General features: G+C 41.4%; 1 protein-coding gene across 8 annotated transcripts in view; it reads right to left on the reverse strand.

The window, feature by feature from the left end:
* LRGUK (leucine rich repeats and guanylate kinase domain containing) overlaps nt 1-20,460 on the reverse strand; it is a 113,641-nt gene that overhangs the window by 91,189 nt on the left and 1,992 nt on the right. For 7 of the 8 annotated variants that reach the window (XM_049093457.1, XM_025471706.3, XM_025471703.3 and 4 more), the window contains exons 2-5: nt 14,164-14,271; nt 11,667-11,748; nt 7,957-8,057; nt 4,617-4,698 (exon numbers count right to left, since the gene is read on the reverse strand). In XM_049093457.1, the coding sequence (XP_048949414.1) occupies nt 4,617-4,698; nt 7,957-8,057; nt 11,667-11,748; nt 14,164-14,271 (373 nt within the window). The remainder of the gene's footprint in view (nt 1-4,616; nt 4,699-7,956; nt 8,058-11,666; nt 11,749-14,163; nt 14,272-20,460) is intronic. The other variant, XM_025471704.3, reaches the window with a different exon arrangement.

Raw genomic sequence — 20,460 nt, forward strand, 5'->3', positions numbered from 1 at the left:
ACAAATATAAAAAGCATAAAAAAGGTAACAACCAAACTCCTAAAAAGGCCACACAGAACGACATCAGATCAGGAAAGCATGTCCTGCAAGGTACAACATGGCAGGTTGGCCAGCATAAAACAGAATCTTCAGGTACACACCTCACACCAGCAATATCATCATCACCTGGGAACTTGTTAAAAATGTGAACTCTCAGGTACCTCCCCAGACCTACTCCACCAGAAGTTCTGAGGGCGGAAGCCGCCAAGAGGGGTTTTAACAAAGCCCTGCAGGGGATTCTGACACAGCTCGAGTCTGAAGCTTGGTAAAGAACTGTTTTTAAAGAAATTAATAATTTTCAGATTTAGAACGTTTTCAATGAATGCAGGGACAGCATTTGCCCATACGTGGCCTGCTTGTTTTTTTTTTTTTTAATCTAATGAACACTCTTGAAATGACCCCCACCTCCAGCCCAAGCAGTAGAACATGAGCAGTAACTTACATCTACCTCTGCACGTCTCTCCTGTGCATCCCAATGCCTCTCTCTGGGAGATCACCACTATGGTGAATTGTCTACTTCCTCTACCCTTTTCCCTTTGGCTTTATACCAAAATTACATTTAATTTTATGAAGATGCATCCCTACTGCTGCATGGAGAGATCTTTCATCCATTTTCACCACTTACGCTATTATAACATAATTTGTGCTTTCTCTTATCAATGAGCACATGGACTATTTCAATATTTTTACTACGACAAGCAGTGTTCCTATGAGCATTCTTATACAAGCCTCCAGATACACGTATGCTAAACTTCCCATATGAAGGAATGAAAGTGCTAGGGCCACAGGAAATTTGGATGTTCAACCTTGCAAGAGTATAAAGTTGCTCTCCAAAGTGGTTGAACTGATTTCATGCACGAAGGAAGAAAAAAGGAGATCCTCTTGACCTACATATTCTTCAACACTTGGCATTTTTAGATTTCTTGTATTTTGTCAATTGAATAGATATAATATACGATCTCATGTGGTCTGGGGTGTTTCTCTGAATACAAATGAGGCTGACATCTAGTCATACGTACATTAGCCTTATCAGACTCATTTTCTATAAAACTCTTTTTATACATCTTCTCCCATCTTCCTGAGAACATGGGATATACTTCTCTTTAGTGAGGTCTTTAATGCTCTTTGATAAAGTTTTATTAGATTTCTCTCATAGGCCTTATTCATGATTAATAAGATTTTTATTGCTCTTATAAATGGGGTCTCTGTTTTAAGTGGTGCTAATTGCTTGTGATGTAGAAAAACGCAATAGATTTCTGTTTATTGAAGTCATATCCAACTACTTTGTTGAACTCTGAAAACTATTTCTAGTAGTTTATTGCAACTTATTTTTGATATCCTCTATGGACAATCATATTGTTTGCAAAAAATGACTTTTGTCGGGGGATCTCTGGGTGGCTCAGCGGTTTGGCGCCTGCCTTCAGCCCAGGGCATGATCTTGGAGTCCTGGGATCGAGTCCCGCATCAGGCTCCCTGTGTGGCGCCTGCTTCTCCCTCTGCCTCTCTGCCTATCTCTCATGAATACATAAATAAAATCTTTTTTTTTAAAAAATGACTTTTATCTTCTCTTTCCATCTTCATTCTTTCAATTTTTTTTTTCTCTTGCTTTATAGTGCTAAAACTTCCAAAACAATGATGGATACAAGAGGCAATTGTAGAGATCTCGATCTTGTTCCCAATTTTAAAGAACGCTTAGAGCATGTCCCCAATTAGGATAAAGTCTGCTTCAAATATTTTTATAGACATTATCAAGTTGCAGAAATCCCCTATTACTAGCTTATTAATGTTATTATAAACTAGATTTTATTTTTATCTATTGAGTTTCTAGACCTACAGCTCATATATTTCTCTTAATCTGTTAACATAATGACATGGATTGGCTCCCTAATATTAAACTATCCTTACATTCATGAGGTAGGCAAACTTGGTCATGGGGTATTTTTTTTTAAACACTCTCAGATTCCATTTGCCAATATTTGTTTAGGATTTTTATACCTAGATCACGAGTGAAAGGAGTGTTATTTTCTCTTATTGTTCCTTGTCTGCTTTTCGATAGCAATGTAATCTTATTGGAATGGATAGTGAATATGCCTTCTACTCCTAATCTTTGAAAGAATTTGTTCATTACTGGAAGATCTGTTAACAGCTTGGATATGGTGGGTTTTTTTTTTTTTATATGAGGATCTTAATTTAATTGACTTTAATTTATATGAACTGTTTTTATAATTACAGGACTACTCAGGGTTTCAATTTCCAAGTTAGCATTTTGGTGTATATTTCTCTAGGAATTTATTCATTTCATCTAAGTTTTCAAATGTACTGGCATAAAAAAGAGTTGTTTAAAAATTCTATTACAAAGCTTTGCAGTCTTTTCAAAAATCTAATCTAATAACATAATTATACACAATATGTATGACACGCTTGAACAGAACAAAAGAAGCATATTCAGTACTGTTTAAAAACCAGCCTACTATCTTCTCAAAATGGTAAGCTAAGAAGTTTATTTCATTAATAGTTTATGAAGGGTAGCTTGTTTGGGCAACTTTCATTTGCATTTTAAAAAACACGGGCGAGGAACAATGCCATGTTACATTTTAATTATGTGTCCATGTTCCCAATTTCAACTGGTTCTGATGTAATAATCATAGCTTTTTATACTTTGGAGATAAGATTGAGTTGCTACACCTAAAGTCAGGTTAAAAAAAACAACTACCACCACCACCTAATTCTTTTCTTCATGATATCTGACATTTACAGAGTCATAGCAGATCTTTACATGGGAAAATAAATTCACATAGAAATTAAGTCTTCCATAAAGAAATGCTCTAAACTGCACCCTCTGTTTTGAGTCCAAAATACTGTTGAGTGGTTGTCTCTGGCAGTTCCATGCTGCATATACAAGAATAGTTTTCAGGACCCCTGGGTGGCTCAAGTGGTTCAGCATCTGCCTTCAGCTCGGGTCATGATCCCAGGGTCCTGGGATCGAATCCTGCATCAGGCTCCACACAGGGAGCCTGCTTTTCCCTCTGCTTCTGCCTCTATCTCTGCCTCTGTGTCTCTCATGAATAAATAAAATCTTAAAGAAAAAAAAAAAGTTTTCTGGAAGACAGAGCCTAGACTGCCACTAGGGTACACTCCCTCCTTCAGGGTACACTCTGAAGATTAGATAGAGCTCTGGACACTCTCTCCCTTCTGGCTAGTAGTTTTGGGGGCAGCTGACTTCTTGGCCAGTGCCTCTCAAGCTTTAACCTGTACTCCTCTTTCATCACCTGGGGTCTTGTTAGAAATGCAGGTTTCCATTTCAAAGGTCTGAGGTAGTGTCCCAGAGCCGCGTTTCTAAGAAGTTCCAGGCAATGTTGATATTGATGCCATTAATCTTCCCTGTGGCCTGAGTGGATTTCTGAGCCAGGTGGCTTCTGGGCGGTCAGCCTCTACCTCCTTGCAAATTCAGTATGTAGGACTGTCAAGCATAAGTGAAAGTTCAGTGGACAAGTGTTGCTAATGAGAACTACTTTCAGTTTGCAGTCGAAACACGTTCATTTTGACCATTTTCTCATTAGCCTACATTTAGGAGAACTTGCTCGCTTCAAGGGCACCCTCTAAATGTGCACTAACTGTAAATTTTCACACACAGGTCCTAAAGAGCGTGGCACTAGGTTCTAAGTTTTCCATCATACGTGAAAAAAGGTTTTTTCCAATAAAATAGGTCTTCAAGAAAATATACCTTCTGTTCTCCCCACATCTCAGCCTCATTACAAAAGTGTTCTAACTGCTGCCCCGTTCCTGGAGTGAGGCACCCAAGAGCAATCAATGCATTCCCCACTATGCCCCGAAAAAAAAAAAATCCTCAGGTGTGTAGAAAGATACTGAGAAAGAGAAGACGCTGCTCCCTCATCACCCAGAAAACATCAGTCTCTGGTGTAAAGAGAGTCAAGCTCATTAAAGTCACAGATCCCCAATTAACCCTTTCAGCTCTCGAAGCTGGAGTGTGCCTACTTCAAAGTAGAAGCTCTGTTTGCATGGGAGCCTGACTCATGCAATGGATATGTTCCTAAAGATGGTTGTTCATCATAAGTTGTTGGTTTTGCTTTTTTCAAAAAACAATGAAAGTATATCTTAAAGACACCAAAGAAGCTTGCTCTTTAAAGCAAACTTACTGTAAGTTCTTTTGTAAAATTAAAAAAAAAATTACTTCTCTTTCTTTTGGTCATATCTGGATTTCCAGATACTGAATTTATATAAAATAGAACACAAGTTTACATAAATTTGAAGAAAACCGTCAATTAACACAGAACGTATCTGGTTCCGGAGTTAAAAAGAAGCCTATATTCATCAGAAGAATGACTGTCTAATGTAGCTTTTCAGGTGTAAGATACTCTTGGCAAGCTCTGACGTACAATCTTACTCCTTGATAAATAAAATATCTTTCTTCATTTTGTGAAGAGCAGTTCTTAATCATTCAAATGAGTCACATATCTCCAGTAAATTGCTTATCTGGTACCACTCCATATCATCCAAGCACACATTTATTAATGGGCCTATTATCCAAATTTCCCCTTTAATCATTCAAAGGATACTGTCCAAAATTAGTTTAGTGAGAGCCTGGTATGCCGACAAATCACGCATTTCAGAAATTTGATTGTAGGAAAAATCCACCTTCTGGTGAGAAAAAGAGAACAAGATGTCAAAGTTTATTTTTTGTTCACTTAACGACAGTAATTCATCGCACAAGGAGGTCTTTCTGGATGTGCGGTTAGAATTCATGACTGAAAATATGCCAAGGCTAACACAGCTATCCATATCTGTTTGATTTCTGCCTGGACCCTTGTGTGTTCAGTCTGAGGGGTACCAGGGAGGAGACTCCTGCCCTGCAGCTGCTGCGAACATCCCCACCACCTAGGCTTTCCATGCTGCCCCTCTCTCCATTTCCAGCAACCACTTCAGACCTTCTTCTCCTTCCTTCAGGATTTACCTCAATTCGGCTCTTACCACCACTTCTTTCATTTCCTCTCCTGCCCGGTAAGTGCATTCACCTAGTTTACGCGCCCGGTCTTTTCTCTGCCTTTTCTACTCTCTCTCAATATATTCTCCTGTGTCACCTTCCAAGTGCCAGAAAAATCTTTCCTATTCATCCCTCAAGCTACATCTCAACCACTTAACACCCTTTCTCAAGATGGGCTATATTAGGAAAGCATTTTCAGCAACATCAGTTGTTCCCATTCAAAAATAGGAGACGAAAGAAAACGTGAAATAACTTTGTTTAAATATTCACCCATGAGCAAAAGATGAACAAAAAGGATTTAAAAAAACTTTTTTTAAAAACTGCATTGATAACTCACCTAGGCACATGTAATAATTTTTTGGAAAACTATCAAATAATTATCTAATGAGCACTAGTCTAATTTTCTTGTGCCCTTTAAAAGAGTGATTTCACTCCCAGAAATGTACTGAGAATATTTTATCAATGTATTACATACTAAAAACTCTAAATACCGAATACTAAAAAACATGTTGGAAACTCAAGTGGCAAGAGAAGAAAACGGATTAAGGCGGTCACAATACAGCAACAGGACCACAATATCAGTAAAATACATGTGTGTGAACCCCATGAAGAGATAGTCAAGTGCAAACAAAATATCATGAGTATAAAAGGACCAAACAGTTGGAATACAAAATTTGATGCAGTATATAAACTGCAGCTGTGTCAAATGCAGACCACGGCTGAAACAAGAAGTCAGCTTAGCATGATGGAATAAAGTATTATATTTGCTTTTGTCTTCTACGTGATAATGATGGACTAGCAGTAAACATAATGATCTAGGTGTAACTATAATTGATACTTTTTCATCAACACTTCTCGTGCTTGCGCCTCTCGTGTCTGCTCCTGTCCAACTGTACCCTCCCCTGGGCACCTGTGATACCAGCTTTGTTGAGAGGCCCCAAAGTGTTCTGACCCAGCTCTGACTCCCCCCGAGGGTTCCACTGGCCCTGAAGTCTTGCAGGAAGTCCCATCCATCAAATGAACCTGCTGAACCTGCTGTACCTATTAAGAGCAAGAGTATTCTGGGAAATAGAATGTGTGAGAACAAGCCCCTGTGCTTTAGGAAATGTACACCTTCCGTGGCTGGTGGCACCAAGCTCAAAGAGGAGTGACCAGGAAGCAGAGCTTTTCAAGAGGGTGGGATGCCTGGTTTACTGGGAAGAGACACAGGCTCTGGGTGGCCGACTTTGGGTTCCATCTCAGCCCTGCTGCCTCTTTGCAAAGATGAAATACGTTATTTTCCCTTTCTGTACCCTGGAGTCCTCATGTGTGAAATGAGACCATCCCAGCTGCCTCCCAACTTTAATGGGAGGATGAAATAAGACAACACACTGAATACACAGGTAGCCTGGGTCACCACTCCCAGGCTCACGCAGAGCTCACACAAGCTTGGAACACATCAGCAGGGTGGTCTGGCACTTTGCAGGGACTTCTCTACAGTCCCCGATATATTTGCTCTTAACTTGCTGGCAGCTCAGAACCTTAAAGACAGGGCACCTGGTAAGTTTTTGTGCATTGGGGAAGTCTTCTTGGGGGAGCAGGACGGGAGGGTGAATGGAAGAAATTCCAAGGAAGTTTTTCCCAAGGAAGGGGTCACACAGTTGCCAGAACTCATTTCCCTGGGGCTCAGGACAAAGCAGAAGGGGATGGCAACTTGGGGAGAAATGAAACAGCTATGCAAATACAATTCCTGATAACCTGGAGACCAGGTGGCCCCACACACAGTACAAATAGGCACCTCATGTGGCTTATTTGGACAAAGGAATGTCACCTTGGCAATAACTATAATTTCAAAGAGGGTGAAAAAAAGCACTACTGATAAAAATGGGGTGAACAGAAGAAAAATTAGCATTTTGCTGGCAGTATGGCTGATGTCAGATTCTTGATTTCAAAGAAACTCTCATATATGTGCAAGCCCCAGTAGAATACTTGGGATCTAAGTTAATTTAGTTTGTAAATAAAACAAAATAGATAATCAAAAGCAATAAGTGACCTCCAATCCTAAAAATATTTAATAAAATACATTAGTCCACTAAAACACTAATCCCAAGCTCATAGCAATGTCTTCCAAATTTGTCAGCACATTAGAGCCACTTGGGGGTCTTTTAAAAATTCCATGCCCAGGCCTCACCTTGGACCACTGAATCAGACTCTCGGCAGTGAGATTCAGACATGAGTAGTTTTTAAAAGTCCCCAGGTGATTGCAATGTGCAGAAGAGACTGGGAACCATGAGCCTATAACCTCTCTGCTTCAGTGTGGCCCATGGACCACCAGTAGTGGCATCACCTGGGAGGCTGTTAGAAACCAGTCTCAGGCCTGACTTCAGACCTGCTGGGTCAGAATCCCTAGTTTCACAAGAACCCCAGGTGATCTGTATCCACATTAAATAAAGCATGAGACACAATCTAGAGCCAGCTGCTCCATCAACTACTGTTCAGAGTTTAATCCTGTGTTTCAGAGAAGCAAGATCTGAAATCATTGTTGGAAAAAGAAAAGGTTTATTTATCCAAATAAAAGGGCAAAATTTGAGTGCCCAAAGAAATCTTTACACATTTTCCAGGTATACAATTGTTGTACTATACAAAAAATATACAAATAATGACTAGTAGTTAGCTGTGGGAGAGAGACAGAAGTTAGTTCTTTAGCCTAAACACTATGTTTAGCAAAGCCTCCTACAAAGATTATCTGCAGATGGACCATCTCTCTTTTTCATAAATAAGTGATACCCAAACCCCTTTATATTTCATTCCAGACATTTATACTATTTACGCCTATATCTTAGGCTGCCCAAATTCTCAATCTGAGCGTTGTTCTGCTTGTTAACATACTTTGCAGGCCAGTTCACATGAGTAACAGATGTATTGATCAAGTCTACCTTGAGATTCTTGGGTGGCTTGAAATTGAAGAACGTCGTCAGCTTATTGTGCGAAGCATTAAGTTCTAGAAGGTAAGGCATATAACTCACACAAGACAAATCTGGAGGGAAGAGAAATACAAAATAAGGTAAGCCAACATCATCAAAATTAGACTAGGTCATTAGAAACAGCTTACGTTACATCAGGGCATTGTCTCAGTACACCAGTTGCAAGCACTTCTGAATTATTCGAAGCAAGTGAAATGAAAAAAAATGAGAATGCATGAAACACACTGAGTGTAGAAAAACTCCCCATAAGCTCCTAATCTGACCTTCTTCCCCAGGACCTCCCTTCTTCTCCCAACTCTTCAAGTGACTGGTGTTTCCTCCAGGTCCCAGCTCCCTCTCCCATGAGCTTCCAGCTCGAATGCATCAGAAAGAACCAGCCTTGGAGGAAGGGACGAGAAACGAAAGCCATCGATGATGCCCTTGATAATTAGCCCTTGAGTGACTGAAGTTTGTTATAAATTAAACGTTGCCTCAGTTGCACTTGATCCTAAATCTCATTAATCATTTGAAGTGATTTAAATTATTGCTATTATTTTCCTTTGGCTCTGGGCTGGTTCCAAAGTATGGCTAAGTTTTGCACTTTACCCCAAGCAAATATTCTGAACCTGGAGTATGAAGTGAAAAGTGACGGGACTCTAATGACAGTATGGATAAAACAAAAAAAATGGTGTAGTACTGTGTTGCCTTTCTCTGCCCCTTTACGGCAGAGGCATAGGGGCAGCAGGATCAATTAGACTCCGGGAGAATCACCGGAAGACGATTTACGGCCCTGTTTCTAGCAGGAACTCCTGCCTCCACCTGCAAACAGTAATAATAATAATAATAATAATAATAATAATAATAATCATCATACTGTCTCCCTCCCTTTCCATTCCAGGTCATGGAACCAGCTATTACGGCCCCCCAGAGGAAGGCTAGTGGGAGAAGGGAGCCACCACAGCCAAAGAACCAAGGGGACCACTTAAACCTGTCGCCAGGTAGCAGATGCACCCCAGCCTCGGAGAAGGGAGCCAGGCCAGCATCTGGGCTCCTGTCCTGGCACCATGAGCCACCCCCCTCAGCCCAGCTCCTGCCCCTACATCTTTCTTTCTCAAGATTACACCAAATTCTACATCATTTCTCTGGTCTAGATCACGCCCTTCTTTAGCTTGTCTTTATAGAATTGTTCTAGGACAGACAATACGCTGGGACAGGAACGCTTTGGTGGGAATTAATGAGCGAATCAAGGAAGACTGCCCAGAAAAGGAAACCTAAGGAGAAACTGTCATTACAGTCTTGCCTATTCATCCTTTCTGAGCTCAGCTCTATGTCTCTATCAGTCAGTCAACTCTATTAACATCCACTGACCCCCATACCTCCTCGGAGCTCACCTTTCTGTGGGCAGGTAAGTGCTGGACCATGGAGCTGTCTTGAAGCAGAAGCAGCTGCTAGCAGGGACATAGAGCTAAGGAAATGGCAAGTACAGCCCAACTTTGTAGATGACCAATCCTTTCAACTCACTGGGACAGCACAAAATGCATGGTCTAGGGTGCTGGGCTTCCACCTCCTGCAGGCCCTTGATCCCTACTTGGTGCAGTGACCTCCGTGTCCACCAGATGGCAGGAGCTCCTTGCGACTACAAGGGTGGTTCTCAAAGTGTGGTCCAGGATAGGGAACATCTGCTTCCCAGGGAAACTAATTAGAAATGCGAATTCTCTGGTCCCACCCCAGAGCTACAGAATCAGAACCTGAGAGTGGGGCAAGCCAGCTGTGTTTTCACAGGACCCCTAAGTGATTCCGATGCAAGTTGAAATCTGGTCAACATCAGAACATTAATGAAGTTGTTCTCATGAAAAGAAAAATAACTGTGCCTTACACCCAGTAGGTTCTCAAGCACTCAATGAGCTAAGAAAATGAGCCCTAAAAAGATTAAAGATGACAGATCTGAGGAAGAAAGCTCCATTCGCAACTGTGGAGTTCCAGCTCAAGTTAGCAGGGCGTGAAGCCACCACCTCTCTTTGCTCTTCTCCAGTACTAAGCATTGTTGCAGCCTCCCATCTCATTGCAATTCCTTTTCCCAGGAAGGAAACCAACTTGGGAGTGGTGAGGTGCAGGGCAGCTCCTGCCAGTAACACTACAACACTCTTTCTGATGACGGGATATTTGAGATTTGCTTTAAAATAACCCTGGTGTGTGGGTGGTGGTGCCGGGGTGACTCATTTGTTTAAGTGTCTGCCTTCAGCTTGAGTCATGATCCCAGGGAGCTCGGATTGAGCCCCCAGTCAGGCTCTCTGCTTAGCAAGGAGTCTACTTCTCCCTCTGCCTCTGTCACCTCCCACTCCTGCTAGTGCTCCCTCCCCCCACCTCTCTCTCTCTCTCTCTCAAATAAATAAATCTTTAAAATAACCCTGGAGGAGACAGAACATAAAGACTCCTAACTCTGGGAAATGAACTAGGGGTGATGGAAGGGGAGGAGGGCGGGGGGTGGGGGTGAATGGGTGACGGGCACTGAGGGGGGCACTTGACGGGATGAGCACTGGGTGGTATTCTGTATGTTGGTAAATTGAACACCAATAAAAAATAAATTTATTATTAAAAAAATAAAATAAAATAAAATAACCCTGGAGAAGGTGGCCAGGGAGTATAGGTGAAACCAGATGGGCTATGGGCTGATAAATATTGAACCTGAATCTTCATTACACTAGTTTCTCATGCATATGTTTGTTATTTTCCATTTTAAAAAAATGTATAAAACTAGAAAAAAATAACTCACAAACAGTAGCATTAGAGGAATAAACTATGTTGGAATATTTCTTGGTCACTGAGAAACAAACCTGGTTTTTAATTATTGCTCCTAGGAGGGGAAGAAATCAAAAACAAGCCAGAGAAAACCATCTCAGCAACATTTAACCATCATAAAAAAAGACTAAAGAACCGAGTGGAAAGAGGATCAGATCAGCAAAGAAAGCAGGTTGGAAATAACAACTGCTGACTTACCTCCAAGTCTAAAGAAAAGAAATTGGACACCTTAACTTCAAATAAGATCAGAAAATTAGGAACAGGAACCAAGTTTCGAAGAAAATGTGACTAATTTCATTAAATGTGAGCAAGATGTCACAACAGATAAGCTGCAGAGAACTACAAATGGTGGAGTTCAAAGAATCACTACATGTATAGAGACAGTGAAAGAGAGGAAAAAACAAATGCGTGAATCCCTGGCGCTCAAGGAAGAAGCAGCCGGCCAGAATTAAAATGTAAACGCAAAATAAAGAATCCATTAAAGGAAAAAGTGGGGGCGGGGACAGGTCTAATTCATCTGTACTGAATAAACTAATAGCGGGAAAGACAGGGGGAATCATCAAATATTCAGGAAGAATTAAAGAAGTAATGAGCCATCTCTTACAAGGAAAAACCAAAGCAAACATTTCACGGGATACTCTTCATCACTGAGTACATTTTAACCATAGTGTAATGTTGCGTGTTTGCTGACCGGTATCTCTCCCTTTACTCATCACTTGTGGTGACATTTTTTTTTGTACATGCAAAATAGAGCATCAATATGTAAACGGATCTGCAATAGCACTTATATCAAGTTTTGTAGTATTAATATATTACATACTGCAAAGCTCAAATTTCAAAAGAACTGAATGATCCATCAATCTACTAGAATGAAAATTACATACCTTCAATTTTATTGACTGAAAGATCCAACTTCTGTAGGTGAACATATTCACAGAGAATGCTAATGTCAATTAAGTCACAATTCTGAGAAAATAAAAGGCAAAAAGATTTAATGTTGCTTTAACAGGTTAGTACTCAGCTGTCTCCGGACACCTACAAATAATAGTGGACAGAAAGAAATCCAGAATTTCTGGAGATGTAGTAAGGATAGTATAGTATACTTATAGTATACCATACTTACAATAAAAACATAGTAGTTATAGCAAAAGTATACTTACTTACGGTAAAAGTTGAATAGTTAAGTGAGAGAATTAGATCTGAAGCCTACTACTAACAGGATCTCAAAGCAGACGACAAACCCATCTTAAAAGTGCATTTGTCTGAAGAAGAAAATTAGCTTGGAAAATTAGTAATATTAGCAAGAACAAATACAACATAAAAAGGCAAATTAAACCAGTGTCTTGTAGACCTTTAGAGCGGAGTTTTATTATTAAAGAGAAAAAAGAAAAACTCCACATAATAGCAGTGAGGCCAAAGCCTTTCTCTAATAGAAAAGGCAGATGCCTAGAATTTAAATGAAACGCTAAAGAGATCTCACCCGTCATCAGATCATTAATGACACTGTCACCTACACTTTCACACAGTCCTATTCAAAGCTCCTTCACAGTGATCTCATCTGATCAAATAAAACTGAGATGTGTAGGGCAGACTGTTCCCAATTTGGAGATGAGGAATATGAGGGACAGAGAAGGATGTAAATGATCTAAAATCACACAGCAAATTAGCAAGAGACAAGCAGATCCAAGTCTCCTGAATCCTTCTCCAAGATTCTTTCTATGAAATCTTGCCTCTAGAGAACTTTAGGATGCGTTGGAGGGGAATTTGGTCCCTTGGGACAGATTCTTATCACTGGTTTATGTTGCAATGTCAGAATCAGAAAAAGCCAGCCAAAGAAGTACCATGATAAGCAAGTTCTCAAATATAATGATAAAAATGTTTAATGAAGGCCACAAGAATAGCGTGATAAATATGAAAGAATATCTATCACGTACAAGGCATTGTGCATGATGAGAAATACAACATAATGATGGGGGAGAGCTGTACTATGCCCTTAAGAAACTAATGATTTTGGTAGGAAAGAGGGTATGTACTTAAGTAATAAAAGGTAAAAAAAAATAACATGTAACATAAAAGAGTGAAAAAAAAAAATCACCAAACCAGGCAAACCCTAAGAAAGTCTATTCAGTAATACAGGTTATAAAGGCAAAGTAATTCAACATGTAAGAGCTCAAATGCAGGGAGGTCAGGGGCAAAGTAAGTTAAACGTCAGTACACCTAGCTGAAATAAGATTTAAAGGATTTTTTTTTTTTTGGCAGATCAATTTAAGGCATAGCACTACATACGTAAGTAGAATATTGATTGAAGTGGACTTGTGTGGGGATGTACTAGATGCTGGAATTATCTACCATTCCAATGCCTAACATAGGGCAATGCACACAGGATGCTCCCGAAATTTACTGCTTAAATGGCTGAGTCAGCCATAAAATGTTAAAAAGTGACAATGGGAAAAGATTACAGCCTTAATAATGCTGTCCTCGAAGGATATGCCATGAAACCAGAACAGGTGAAAAGAGCTTAACATTTCTTGGATAGTTGACTAGTTCAAATCCAAGATGGAACAAGATTATGAGTTGTATATGCTTTGCTTCCTGTGAATTATATATAAACTTTAGTCAAATTACAGTACACAAGCAAAATTTCAGTGTGTTCTTACCTATGTATCTGCATTTACTGTGTGGATCTCCAAGGAATATTTAATACTTTACAATATAAGGAAGCAAAAAAGAGTTAAATTATTTTTCTCAGACTATAGAGAAACAAAAGGAAGAAAGAATCTGAAATACAATGAGTACTTTGCTCTTACAGCTCCTCTTAGGATAAAAGCAAAGCCAAGATTATGTGTTAGTATTGATATATTGAAAATTGATGAATAACAGCATGTTTTTTCTTTAATAATGGGTATCTTTTGGAAAGTGAACAACGGCCCAAAGCTACTTATTTCTTGACATACTTGGTGGAGGTGGAGGGGGAGGGGAGTCAATACCAATGTACTTTTTTCCCTTGGATTTAGATATTAACTTTAGTCCTGGCACTGATCAGAGAGAAAATTCTTAAAGAATTCTTAAAGACTCTGGGTTTCACAGAGTCAAATTCAACTTCTGGAAAGAAAGCATTGATTACTATAATATAGACTACTTAAGATGAAAGAAACAGACTGAAGGGAATGAAAACAAAGGAATTCGGAGGCTGATGACTGGCCTGTCCAGGTCTCTTTGATGCCTCGCATTATGTAAATAACTCTCATCACCAGTCTCCATCGAATGAAAGACTCTGAGATCTGGGGCCACCACAAAAGTAGGAATACCAGAAAAAATAGATATGGTCCAACCAGCATCAAGATGGAGCTAGTCAGCTCATGGTGATCTTGTCATACTCACTGATAAAACTAGATTGAGGTAGACCTGCTCAGTCCCAGAGCCTGAGCGCCCCAACTGGTGAAGGGCATTGGCCACGACCTCCTCTCTCAGGACCCCATCAAATTCCTCCTGCAAAAAAAAAAAAAAGAAAAAGGAAAAACAACAGAGAGGTGGACAAAGGACTTCTATTAGAAGAAAAACAGTCCAGGGGTGCCTGGGTGGCTCAGTTGGTTAAGTGTTGACTCTTGATTTTGGCTACGGTCATGATCTCGGGATTGTGAGCTCAAGCCCCACATCAGGATCCACACTCAGCAGGGAGGGAGTCTCCTTGAGATTCTCTCTCCCTCTTTCTGCCCCTCCCTCTACTCATGCTCACATGCACATGCTCTCTCTCAAATAAATAAATAAATCTCTTTTAAAAAATAACAGTCTACCTCACAGCACTAACTTACATACTCGGGGGCTGAGCCCTTCAGAATTTTTCAGCCCTAAGGAAAATACTGTGTTGAGGACCCAAACATAGGACATATAATGAAATATCCATCAATTCAGTGTTTTTATTGCCACTGAATTTTCAGGTGGTCACTTGTATCAGCTATTCAAAGTGAAGCCAACACAATGGTAACGGAAGCATCACCATTAGTGGTGATAGCTACAGTGACTGAGTGCGTCTCTGTCCTAAGCACTGAGAGCTCTCAATGATCAACTCACTGAATCCTCCTGACAATCCTGAGGTAGGTACTGTCCGTTACATTTTACAGATGAAGAAACTAGGCTTACAGGGGTTAACTCTCCTGAAACCACATAGCCACTATATGACAGAGCCAGAATACAAACTTCAATCTGTCTGACTCTAGGGAAATTCTAACCACTCTTAGACTACAGGCCTCCACCCCAAAGGATGCTTATATCCAAATTAAGGCAATTCCTTTGCTACATGTGGTATTCTTGTGGGGGGGGGGGGGGGTAGGAGGGGGAGCAGGTTCTCAGTTTGCTTTGTGTTGACTAATTCTACTGGATTCCTACAATTTACAAGATTTATTAAAAGGGCCATAGTCACTGCCATAAGGAGGTTGGCCCTTGGTCTGTAGGGCACCCTGAGCCAGGAATGAGTCAACATGCCCTTTCCCCAGAAATAACCAACAGAAGAGACAGCAGGTAGGTAGGTCGGTGTTATGTCTGCATTGCCTTTAACTCTAGAATGACCAACACATTACCAAAAACATCGGCTGAGGACACAAAATCCAGTAGTCCCAGCAGTCCCACCAATGTAACTAACCATGACTAACATGTGGACAATGATGGCAAAATATTCTTTCCAGTTCTTTATTAATTCAGGAGCTAACAATGCTGCTCAGGCTGCTGGTACTGAGGCTGTACGTATATAGGTTCATGCTACTAGAAAGAGTTTCTCTGTGCTATGCCTCCTGCCCCTGCCTCAGCCCTCTCATCATTTCTACCAGCCCAGGGAAGCAAATCTCACTCATATGGAGATAGTCCACAGGCTGTGGGGCTGCACAGACCTGTTTTTTTTTCCCCACACACACACCTGGTTTGAACCCTAGATCTACCATTTTGAGTTAACGACTTTGGGGAAATAAAGTTTTCTCTGAGCCTCATATTCCTCATCTGTAAATAGGAAATATTCTTATTATTATCTTATTAATATTATCTTCTCTTAATGATCTAAGGAGAATGAAAACAAAAGGTATATTAAAGTTCTTAGTGCCTTGTCTAAAACTATAGCAAGCGTAAAGCCAATAAATGACAGTTGTTTCCACTAATTGATGAAGTTGGAAATTCCACACCTTAAGGTTTCATTCTTCCATACACGACAACCTATTTACAAATGGAGGAAAGACACTCACTTTATTTAAGTGCCAACTTCTTGTATAAGGCCTGGGAAGGATCAGAGGTGAGAATGTCTCCTTCCCTCCAAAACTTTCCATCTAAACCTCTGAAGTTCACTTCACCCACCCCCTCTATTTCCTGGATATGAGAAGATGTTGCACCCCTGACCAATAGTAGGTAAATGTCGGTGTTTCAGCATAGCCACTGATACAGAGACAGGCCACGCCAGTCAGCACTTTCCCAGATCCCCAAGGTAAGCCTCCCCATGATGACCCCCTCTCATCTCCGCTGAAGTTCTAGCCACTTATCAGTATCATGCTTTTCCCTTCTGATCTTCGGATTTTCAAACCTTTACAAGCCCTACTTGATCTTAGTGGCTTCAGAGCCTAAGGATGGCCAGTCAATTCCCCTACCACTCCCAACCACATGAACATAGACATGTTTCTTTCTCAACTCCAGACACTTGAAGTTAATCTCTACTCAGCTTCAGCCCCTGGCTCCCATGGCCTTGCCCTGGACCGAGTCATCATGCTCAACTGTTCCACCTTAGAAACCTCAGAACCTAGTATTCTCTGTGATCCTACAACCTTTCCAACCACTGTCGACCTTATTCTGTGATGACAACAAAATCCCCAGTCTATTCATCCTTCCCTTTCTCAGAGTCTGTCTCCTCCCACTTCCTTCCCTACTTGGGATCCCCTGAGCCATTTTAATGTCTACTTCATCCCCTGACTCAAACGACCAACAGACACCCAAACCTGAATAGGGTTCACCAACAACCACTGCGCTGAGGCAGGGATTGTGTCATGCTAACCATTCATTTGGGATAAAAATCTTTATAGCATGCCAGGCACATGCCAGCCAGTATGTGAGGGCTCGGTGGACAGAATCATGAATAAGACATGGTACCTGTCCTTAAAAGATTTACAATTCAATCTGGGAGACAGACAAGTACACAAGCAATTTCAGTAGTTTGATAAATATTGTAAAACAAGTAGCAGGGTGCTTTGACTATAAGCAGGGCATCCATTTTATGCCAGTTCTAGAGGGGATTAGGAGGTTAGCAAAGGCTTGCTGGGGGGGGAAAGAAACCAAGCTGAAACCCAAGTAACTGCATTACTCTGGCAAAGGAGAAGGGCAGGAAAAGAGGACCAAGAAGCACACTGCAGGCAAAAGGGCAACGTGTACAAAATTCCAAAGGCAAAGGTGAGCATAGCCCACCGGGGAAAGCAGAGTTATAACTGCTGAAGCATAAAGTCAGAGAGGGGATCCGAAGCCTGGTGTGTGATTGGTGCTCAAACACGGCTGAAAGAGCTCAAACTGCTCCTGCCCTTGAGCTACTGATGGGCTGGGGGAGGCCCCACCACCACCCATGCTAGTACCTTTCCAGAGTCAACTCTGAACTGGGCCTGGTGGTATTCCAGGGCCTTGTTCTGTACTGCCTTTCAGTGCCCCCCTCTTGGCTACCACATCCTCATCGTCTCCTCCAGCCTCCAACTCCTTCATCCTCACTCTCAGCAGATGCTTTGCTCCTGCACTTCCGAGGCAAAGCAGAAGCCATCAGACATTCACCTTTCTCAGCCTTCTGCACCTGTCCGTCCTCATTGCCCTTCAATCGGGTCTCCGAGGCGGACTGCTTCTTTTCCACACTCAGGGCCCCTGCTCGGGGACCATCCCTCCTGCCCTCTTCGCCTGGGATTTCAACCAGTCCCTCCCCGCCGTCATCCTGCACCCTGCCAGTGCCCCAGCTGTGCGGGGCCATGGGTCTCTTCATTTCCTCAGTCCCACGTGTTCCTTTAGCTACAGCTAGTTGCCCTGGAGAACCAAGCTACTGCAGAGTTGCTTTTCCATCCTTTAGTGCCCCCTTGCTCACCTCCCATCCACTCTTCAGCCGCTTCAGTTAGGCTCCTGCCTTGCCACTTCACAAAACCGCACGGGCCAAGGTCTCCAATCACCCTCACACAGGCAAAGTGAATGAGCACTTTGTAGGCCCCTTCCCACTTAACCCACTGGCAGCACTACTCATTTCCACATTCTTTTTTAATAAATTTATTTTTTATTGGTGTTCAATTTACCAACATACAGAATAACACCCAGTGCTCATCCCGTCAAGTGCCCCCCTCAATGCCCGTCACCCATTCACCCCCACCCCCCACCCTCCTCCCCTTCCACCACCCCTAGTTCGTTTCCCAGAGTTAGGAGTCTTTATGTTCTGTCTCCCTTTCTGATATTTGCCACACATTTCTTCTCCCTTCCCTTATATTCCCTTTCACTATTATCTTTATTCCCCAAATGAATGAGAACATATGTTTGTTCTTCTCCGATTGACTTACTTCACTCAGCATAATACCCTCCTTTGAACTCAGCCACAGTAACTTCTTGCAAGATACATCCACGAAGGCAAAAGAAACAAAAGCAAAAATGAACTATTGGGACTTCATCAAGATAAGAAGCTTTTGCACAGCAAAGTATACGGTCAACAAAACTCAAAGACAACCTACAGGATGGGAGAAGATATTTGCAAATGACGCATCAGATAAAGGGCTAGTTTCCAAGATCTATAAAGAACTTATTAAACTCAACAGCAAAGAAACAAACAATCCAATCATGAAATGGGCAAAAGTCATTTCCACATTCTTGAGACGCCTCTTTGCCTTGGCTTCCCATCACACAGGCCCTCCTTTCTTCGCCCTCCTCTTACCGTTCCTTTCCATTCTATGCTCACTCTCGTTCCTCTTCATCTGCTGTACCCCCTGGGTTCTTACCTTGGCCCCCCCTCTTCTCTTCCTGGATGATCCCAGGTCTCCTGCCCTGACTACCTTTAGCCCCCCCCAACCCCCCGCCCGATTTCCAGAGTCATGTGACTCCTGTATCTGACCCTTTCCTGAGCAGCCACATGTGTTTTCTATTGTGGTGAATGGCCTTAATATGCCCCTAAGCCATGCCACAGACCTAGCAGTCATCCCAGACTTCCAATGTCTAATTAGTAAGTGTCCCACCTTAAATATCTTAAATGTCTTTGTCTTTCTTTCCATTCCCACTTCCACTGCCTTAATCCAGACTCATCTCTCCTCCACAAACATTGCTAGATAGTCTTCTCATTGATCTGTCTCCAGCCTTACCATCCTCTAATCCAACTCCAGTTGGCCACCAAGGCAGTTTCCCACTGCTTAGAGACCCAAGTCCACAGTCTGTAAAACAGCGTAAAACCTTCCACAATCTGACCCCCACCTCAGCTGCTTTTTTTGCTCTCACCTATATGTCATCAGTAGGAACAGCTGCTGTATGCCTGCACACACACCCCCTCTCCACTCAGACAAGGGTCTGCTTCCCTTGAAATCTTCCATGATCCCTGCAATCCAGCTGTCATCTGCACACACCTGTGTGTATAATGCTTTAGATGCTGAACAGCTGTGGTTTACTCACATCCTCATCTGACCTTGAATGCAGGGAACATCTATAACCACAATGACGTACTCATCTTCTGCCATTACTATTATGCATTGCCTCTATAACTTTTAGGAACCTACTCTGTATCAGACACAATATCAAGAACTTTAAGACTTTCTTATCCAATTTGACGTTTATAACTATCCCACGAGTAGGCATTATAACCCAAATTAAGTTACTGGCAAAGTAGTTTCCTGCACCAGACACATGTCATTGGCCCAGACGCTTCTGCTGTATGTAGTCAGTGGTTCCTACATAGCAATCAGCCAATGAATGTTTGTCCAAAGTCAGCTACATTAATCAAGTCACTTAATGAGCTACTTAGCAGATAAAAAACATGTGTTATTACTGCTTGTATTAGTAAGAGTAAAAACAATATATTATGCTGTGTTTTATATACAGGTTCTCATCTAATTCTCACAACTCTCCTATGAGATAGGTATCATTAGAATTCTCAGATGAGACACAGAAGTGAAAGAACTTGTTCAAAATCTCAAAACTAAAGACAATACTAATGGAAGACCAGCTGTACTACCTTCCCTAAGTTTCTCAGGAGCTTCTGAAACTAATTACATTATAGGCACTCAATAACCACTGTTATGTTAACCATCATAGCATGAGAAGCCTTCACCAGGCTAGGAGATGGACAATAAATCTCTGGACATGAAAGTCTAAAACTTTCCTATTAAAAGTTTTCAGCTTATTCAGCATATTAAAACCACTTAGATACCACAAAAAGCTAAAATAGGATGTAAAAACACAAAATAAATATTTAGAATGTAAGTGGAAGAAAAAATAAACTTTTCCACACATAGCCTACAACCAGTTCAAGCCAACTCCCCCAATGGTTTGTTAATGGTATACTGAAGACAGATTAATACCAACACTAATGAAGCCCATAGCCCAAGAGCATGTGTTAATTAGAATAATAAAGTAAACCGGTGCTTCATCTGTGAATTCCTTTGGGGCGGAAGCTGGTAGAAACCATACAAACATCTCAAAGTTGTAAAAACACTG

Source organism: Canis lupus, chromosome 14 (assembly GCF_003254725.2).
Source record: "Canis lupus dingo isolate Sandy chromosome 14, ASM325472v2, whole genome shotgun sequence".
Lineage (NCBI taxonomy): Eukaryota > Metazoa > Chordata > Mammalia > Carnivora > Canidae > Canis > Canis lupus.